The 7955-nt window shown below is 45.8% G+C and overlaps 1 protein-coding gene across 1 annotated transcript; it reads right to left on the bottom strand.

Annotated features, from left to right (window-relative positions):
* Positions 1–2845: 2845 nt before the first annotated feature.
* LOC120664719 (CRM-domain containing factor CFM3, chloroplastic/mitochondrial-like) lies at positions 2846–7848 on the bottom strand. The gene is made up of 10 exons (XM_039944021.1): positions 7000–7848; positions 6316–6793; positions 6093–6223; positions 5200–5544; positions 4799–4955; positions 4430–4722; positions 4265–4324; positions 3868–3957; positions 3625–3790; positions 2846–3236 (listed from the first exon to the last, which is right to left on the bottom strand). Exons 1-9 carry the CDS (start codon positions 7732–7734, stop codon positions 3710–3712), a joined length of 2370 nt encoding a protein of 789 aa, XP_039799955.1. The 5' UTR covers positions 7735–7848; the 3' UTR covers positions 2846–3236; positions 3625–3709.
* Positions 7849–7955: the final 107 nt, after the last annotated feature.

Below are 7955 nucleotides of genomic sequence, written 5' to 3'. Positions count from 1 at the left end.
CATATATTTCATGATGGATTCAATAAAACAAATTTGGTATTGTAAATATTATTATTTTTCTATAAATTTGGTCAAACCTGGTTAATTTGACTTAGGGTAAACATACCACGACATGTAAATAAAAATAGAGAGTACCTCAAATGATTTGCTCGAAGTGGTGGTGAAATATATGTAGGTAGCTAAAAGTTTTGTCACAACTGTGATAAACTTTTCATTGAAAGGAGTTTAGCTAGAGGTAAATTTTGGCTTAAATTAAGTGTAGCTGGGAGCTAACAAATACTTCACCTGTTCCAAAATGAAGGTCATTTTAGCTTTTTTAATTCATACTATTTGATCATATCTAGATATATGTTTAGGTGCATAGCAAAATATATGAACCTAGAAAGGTCAAAACATCCTACATTTTAGAATGAATGGAGTACTTATTACCTGCAAGTTAGCTCAGTAGATTAGATATTTTTACTAGTAGGTAGCGTGCCGTAAGTAGTTGGGGATGTCTATGTTTCCTCAAAATATGCATGCCACATTCAAAGATATCCACACATAGGGCTAATTATGTGATCCTATCATGTGAGTGTCTGCATCTGTACTGTTTCGTTTAATTGCTTACAGTGTGTCTAATTCGTATATAAGGAGATAAAGACTTATCTAACTAGGGTGTGCTAGATATAGTGGTATGATTGTGTTTTGTTAGAGAGAGAGAGAGAGAGATGATTATAGGCCATTGGAATTCCACATAATTCGGCAAAAAATGGAAGGAAGTTTGACATTATCTAAACGCCTGGTGGTTTTGTTGCCTTGTAGTAGTGGTTGAGTATTAAAGGAATAGTATATAGTATAATACATGCTCACAGCAGAGCACACTGCCTACGTAGCTAAAGAGCCCCTAGCCATGACTCTGCTCCAATAACAAGGACGCAAAGAGACCATAGAAAAAATTAAAAACTCTATCCCGAAGCCGCGCCGGCCCAAATGATTGGCCCTCGAGCCGTACAATAATCGCTCGATCGGCCATTGACGCTTTGCATGAGCGAAGTGATATGGCCCATCCATTTAACAACGCCATTGACCTCTCCTTCGATTCAGAAGAAAAGAACAAACAAAAGGGGCACGATTAGAAAAACGGGGAAGGGGCCGGTCGATGGAACAGGTGAGGTCAACTATTATCCGGACGAGCGGTCCTAGTATATTACTATATTCTACATATATATACCCCCAGCCAGCCCCGGAGTGGACTAGTGGAGGCAGCCGTCACGTCGCTGCGCTGGCATGCTCCCGGTCGCGGAGGCGTCGACGCCGGCGCCGGGGACGACGACACGGCGCGCCTGCTTTTCGGCCTTGGATCCTTTCGCGGGGAGCTGGCGGACCGGGAAGCTGGCGCAGGGGGGCGAGGTGATCCGTCACCCGTCGCCGTTGTTTAAGCTAACTACAGCCACCATGCCGCCGCCGAACCCCCACCGAAGCTGTCGCCGCGCTGACGCTTGTGCTTGGACTTGGACGGACGCGTGCGCGGCTGGCTGGCGCTGGCTCTCCGCTTCGTCTCTTGTGACCCATGCAGCCCCTGGGTTCCCCTTGTCACTTTCTCCTCAACAAAGGAGGAGCTGGCTGGTCGGCGGCGCATGTTTGCAATTGCCAGTGTGTCCTGTTTCATTCTGTTTTTTTTTCTCTCCCTATTTGGAGATAAGTTGAGACAAGAACAGCATGCATGCATGTACTTGAATTTTCGAGCAGATGATTCTTGAGACGACTCACTTTTGGGAGCATGAGCATCTGAGTTGTGCTACTTACTGTTGTCCTGTGCCACCATGCATGGTACTAGATTCCCTGTAACCACACGCTGTACTGTCTCGGATGGGAAAGGAAGGATCCACGCGTAGGTACGTACGTACTAACGCTGCCTCTAAAATAGGGGGCCGACTAGGAAACAAGTGACGAGGTCCGGAGCATTATTGTCCTGGCCGTTCTGCTCCGTCCTCATGATGGGGGCCGGGCGGCGTCACGCAGCAGCTAGCACCCCCAGTCAAGTTGCTCAATTGTTTAGCGTGGCGGCCTAGCGCGTCAGGTCGTCGCCTGCTGATCGCGTGGCGACTGGCGAGGAGCAATACGAGCTGGAGAACCAATATTATTCGTGCTGACCCTCGCCTCGCATGAAAACAACAACCGTAGCAACAATGTATGGGGCAAGTTGCGCATACGGACAGCCGCGATGGTCAATGCCTCAATGGATGGCTCCAGACCGTGTGGCACGGCCGGAAATCGTAGATGGTTCGGTAGACAAGAAAGAGAGACCGCCGGGCAGACGAGAGACGGCGAAGAATTCTGGAATTCTGTGTCTCTGTCTATGTGTGATTTGCAGGCAACTGTCTAGGCCTGGGCCGAAGTGGCTGTGCAGATTCCTTCTTCTTTGCGCACACTGGGCCGCTGGGCAAGGCCATCTCGTTCCAGGCGGCGGCCCACCTCCTCCCCCGTGCTGCCGTGGCCAAATATCCGCCTCGCGGCCACTCGCCACAAAGCAGTTCACTACCTAAAATTGTTGCCGGAATAATCTTTTTTGTTCAAAACAATTTTTCAATTGTTCCAGCAATTAAAAAATTTATTCCGCAACAAAAAAAATTGTTCCATAAAAAAATATTCCACCTTTTTAAATCTATCACAGCATTCATTCGCCCCCTCTTTGACGAAACAGAACTGGCAGATTGGCAGTTCTGAGGTTGACGGCTAGCCGATTGGATGATCATCGTCGACGACAGGATGTATGCCAAAGTAAGAGGAGCAGACTAGAAATGAGAGCCAGCAAAGCGGCGCAACTGACCCACCCCAATAATCTGGCCTGCGATGGGCAAAAGAGTTCGAACAGTGGAACACCCTTCAGTTACTTCTTGATCAAATTTATGCTGTTCTAGTATATTTGGTTTCAGCCGGACTGAGTTACACAATGCTCGTGTCCAGGTATATTTTCTGGAGAGAAATTGGAGAAAGAAAAATGCCTCCTACGCCGAGCCCTCCAAGATGTAGTCACAAGAGAAGAAAGGCAAAAGGAACGAGAGAGAAGATGATGCTGTGAGCATAGATCTCATAAATCACATGGTGCATGAAATTTCCCAGCTCAGTCGCAGCACTTCTAATGTGGATCTCAACACCCATTCCGCCATGAACGAAGCAATGGAGTTGGAGTACATACATCAAATGCAGGAGCTGTGGTACCAGTCATCAAGGGCCATCCATAAACTTGGCTCCTGCAACAGGTCAATCTTTCAGGCTGGCAACAATGTGAAATATGCTGGAGTTATACATGAAATGAAAGCACAAGAAAGAACAAACGCTCTAGACCGCTAGGGAGAACAGTATATCTCGAGATTATAATTATGTCAAAAACTAGTCTACTCCAAACATATGCCACTGGTATGCTCTATTAAAAAAAAACCAGCAATGACATACCCCAACTTGTAAGACCCTGGTTGATTTATGTCTGATAAAATTGTTAATAATATTGTCCTTTTGATAAATAATGCCCCAAACAAACAAAAAAACAAATAGGATAGTGAACAGTTACCACATATATGGCTCTGGCGTATGCTATACAAACTTAATAGTGCTCTGAAGAAGCAACTGTGTTTCCCTTACCATATGGATGTCCGAAGTACAGCAGTATCACATACGGAGAATCATTACTTCAGAACTGCACATCACAAGAAACAATTCCATACTACTATCTGTCAACCTCATCATCTTCATCATCATCATCATAATCACCATATTCATCAGCTGATTCATCAAAATCGTCTTGGTCCTGGCCATGACGAAGTAAAGGTTGAATTTTATGGTCGTTCATAAACAAGCAGCACAGGTTTTGGAGAGAATACATACCTCATCGTAGCTTGCAGAGGTAACATCTGTCCCATCTTCATTTTCTGAATCTGAGCTATCCTCCTCTTGTTCCTCATAGTCCTCGATACCCTGTTTTGTTTCATATTGCATCAGCAATTCGTTAATTAGTGAATAATAAGATTACTACTGCAACTACAGTTATCTGCCATACTTTCGTTGGACCCAGCATGTAAGTCTGAGGAAATAACTAAATATTGAGGAAATAAAAGGATTTGAGGAAGGCAGAGGGAGCAACTGTAATGCATATATAACTCCAAATGAAATGGTATGAAAAGGAAAGGAGGCACCAAGGGTGCCATTATCTATATTGCTATGCATCCAGAAATTAACGAATTTTCAAGGAAAAATAAAGAAATCCTAATGAGAAGTTACTTACCAAATCCAGCTTCATCTGCTTGATATTGCTTTCCAGTTGATCTATATGCTGACTGAGGGCCTGCAGGAGAAATTGTTAGTTCAAGGAGAACATAAGAATGCTAGTGTTATGCAGAAGAGTTTTCAATGAAAAAAAGAATAATTCTATTTTTCAAGGCCAGCTAACCTCATGACGTTGCATTGCAACTGCACGTTTCAATGCCTTAGCTTTTGTTAAGAGATTTCTAGGCCTTATGTTAATAGGCCTCCTATAGTTCTTTCCACGGTAAAATATAAGTGCATAACCCTTGGGAACTCTTTCAATTGCAACTAGTATACCACCACTTTCATACTCTAGAAGTCGTGCTGTCTCCTGAACAAAGGACAAGGTCTTCTGCTTTGAAATTAATTTGACAACTTCCCTGTGCTTCCAATGCAAGTGCATATTTTCAATGACACCATCAAAAACACCACGAACTCCTGAAATACACAAAAAGAATGATCAGTCAATAGGAACCGTAGAGCATGTTCCAAGATAATTGTTCAAGAAATTTACCAAGTGGCAAATATGACTTAAGCCGTAGACCAATCCTACGGAAAACAGACTTTTCCTCATCTGTAATCATTTCCTGATCATCACATGGATTGGCGAGTACCATAGAAGCTTCAATCTTTGATAGCAAGCGTTCTGCTCTATGTATTTTTGCCTGAGCCTGTACATTTGAAGAGCAAATTAAGGAACAAGCAGTCACAACTAAGGGAAGCAGAGTTATGACAAAAATGTAGAATTGCATATCTAAAACAGGGTCAGAAACATGATAACTACATACGCACCACTAAAATGAAATATTCTAGTTTAAATGTAAGCCAATTTTATTATTTGAAAAAAATGTAAGCCTGCTTTTATCCTTTACAAACTACAGTAAGAAGAACATATCAAGATTGCTTAGTGCTTACAATGGAAAGCTTGTGTTCGAGTTTCCTGTACAGCTTTTGCTTTTCTGATCTGGAAGATGCTTCTTTCATTTCTTCTTGCTCCTTAGCACTTACTTCTCTCCCCCAACGAGCTTGGGCCTCCTGAAATTCAGCAAGAGTACCCGCAAGAGCATGCCCATCTAAACCGTCATCTGGAGGTTGTGCAGTCGAAATGTTTCTTCTCTGCTCCTCCATATTCTGGATATCCTTTGTCAACTCCTCTCTTTCAGCCAATACAGCTGCCACAGATGTTGGGAGGAAGTCTTTTCCACGATATATTACAATGTAAAATTTATTTCGAAGAAGCAGGGTACCCCCTGTTAGATTCTGAAGGAACATAAAAAGGAAAAGAGTAAGACATCAGCTAATTCCATTAAGACTTCACATAACAAAGCACATATGGTCCATTAACAAAGCATATAGAGATAAGCTTTTGAAACTATATGCAAATTCAACACAGGAACATATAAAGCTAACGCATAATAAGGATTCTCTGATGCAACCTCACCTTTATCAATTTCACTGTTGGAAAGGTAGAGGAAGTTACTGTACAGGAAGTAAGTTATACATGTACAAGAAGCAAACTTCTGTTACTGATATTTAATAAAAACTGATCTCTAGTGATAATTTTAGGAGCATTTGGCTTTCCTTTGAGTGAGTTCTTTGAATATAAGATTGCCAAGTGAGTCTGTAATAGTGTTTTGACTTTTAGTTGCATTAGATAACTCAAATGTGTTTAGGTGATATATTCAGTTGGGATGAGTTCTGCAACTAAGTATAATCTGAAAATAACTGTTTTTTCAAGATTCCTTGAAAAATAAGCGTTGCGAAGTGGGGGTGTCAGTCAACGAGGAAACATCAAGAGGCATACAAACCTTTATTTCTTCTGCCATTAGCTTATTATTTGTGTTCTGTATTCCACGTTTGACAGCTATTTTCACCACCAAACTTTTCTCCCAGAGCTTAACAATTGCTGCTGCCAAGCCTTGATGATTCCGGTTTCTCCCTTCAATGAATTTTAGCAAGCTATAAGCAGGTGTTTGTTGCCAATAGGTAAAAGCTATGACAGGAAAAGGTCATAACTGCCACAAGCAATACCTAGAGCAAAATGGCATGGAAGGTTCCTGGCTAACTTTCGCAAGTTAGTCAGCTCTGCGTTGGTAAGTGTCGAACGCATTCCAGTTGGAAGAACTCTATGCGGTGTTTTATACCCAGGGATCGTTTGAGGCAGCAAGTCAGCATCCACTGGCAAGATACCTGTTCCCCACCAATCAACAAATCGAGGACCCAACTCATCAAGCATTTGATTGAATTCCAGCTCTTCCTCTGTCATGTCCTCAGTATTCTGCATGTTCAATTGGGACACATCTGCACGTTGCGCAGCCAAATCCTTCCCCTGACTGTCACTCTCAGCAGGGCTGGAGGCATCTGGGATGAACAATGTACCATCTTCCCCCTTTACTGGTGTTGAGGCACCATTCAGAGTTTGAGATTTCAGAGGCCTTTTGTAATTGCTCCCTCGGTAAACCACCATGACACTTCCAGATCTCCATATGATCAATCCGCCCGTGCGTCGCTGATCAATGCACACGAAAATCATGTAATGAATCTATTTTCAGAGGAAAACCAATAGCTCTACGTAAGACTCAAATTTACCACAATTTACTGGACAACGCAGGTTAAATTGCCACTATGCATCACAAAATTAAACAGTATTCACGAACAGGCTGCCAATGCCGCATAGTTTGAGATCAGAGGACAGGAGCTATATATTGTTCAGACCTCAACGAGCTCATGAGCAGTCTTCATGTCGTGCGCGAGGTCCTCGTGGAACTTGAGGCGGACCAGCTCCGACTTCCTCCACGCGTCATGGATCTTCTCCGTGATGGCCGTGGTGACCCCGGCCTTGGGCACGGTGATGCGGTCGCGGAGAGTCATCCCCAGCCTGCGCAGCCGCCGCAGCTCCTCGTCCTCGATCGTGAGCTCGGCCAGCGTGGGCGCCTTCACCCGCCTCCTCTTGGCCCCATCCTCCTCGTCCCTGCTCCCCGCCGCGGCCTCCTCGTCCCTCTCCCACGGGAGGATCGCGTCGTCGAAGCTGGCGGCCGCGAACTGGCGGTCGGGCCGCGCCCAGCTGCGGTCGAGCAGGTCGCCAAGGCGCTCGGTGCCGTCGGGGGGCGCGGTGGCCGTGGCAGTGGAGGCGGAGGGGTCGTCGTCGTCGGAGGCGAGGCCGAGGTTGCGGAGGCGGTGGACGATGCGGTCGATGGAGGTGGTGGGGGACGGGGCGGGGGCGGGCTGGGAGGGGTCGGACGGCGCCCACTTCTGCAGCCACGGCGCGCCGGTACTTGGGGCGGGTGGGGCCGCGCGGTTGCCGCTGGAGGAAGAGGGGGAGGAGGCCGAGGCGGCGGCGGCGGCCGAGGCGTGGCGGGAGGAGAGGAGGCGGAGCGGGAGGAGGCGGTGGAGGTGGGGCCTGGAGGAGAGGCGGAAGGAGTGGTGGAGCGGGAGCTCGGAGAGCGCCATGAAGGCGGGGAGCGAAGGGCGGAGCGGAGGTTAGGGGAGGTTGGGGGGTTTAGCGCGGTGGCGCCATGGATTGGATGAGAGCGTGTTGGGTTTTGGCCTTGGTGGCGGCGGATAAGGGGATGGGGATATTTTCTGTGAGTGCGAGTTATGTTTTGGGCAGGTTTGGATGGTAGAGATTATTAAGTCCATCTCTTTTTAGTTTAAAATAGTCTAAAATTTTC

This window comes from Panicum virgatum, chromosome 3N, assembly GCF_016808335.1.
Source record: "Panicum virgatum strain AP13 chromosome 3N, P.virgatum_v5, whole genome shotgun sequence".
Taxonomy (NCBI): Eukaryota; Viridiplantae; Streptophyta; class Magnoliopsida; order Poales; family Poaceae; genus Panicum; species Panicum virgatum.
The sequence above is the reverse complement of the archived record's forward strand: the minus strand, read 5'-3'. Positions and strand labels throughout refer to the sequence as shown.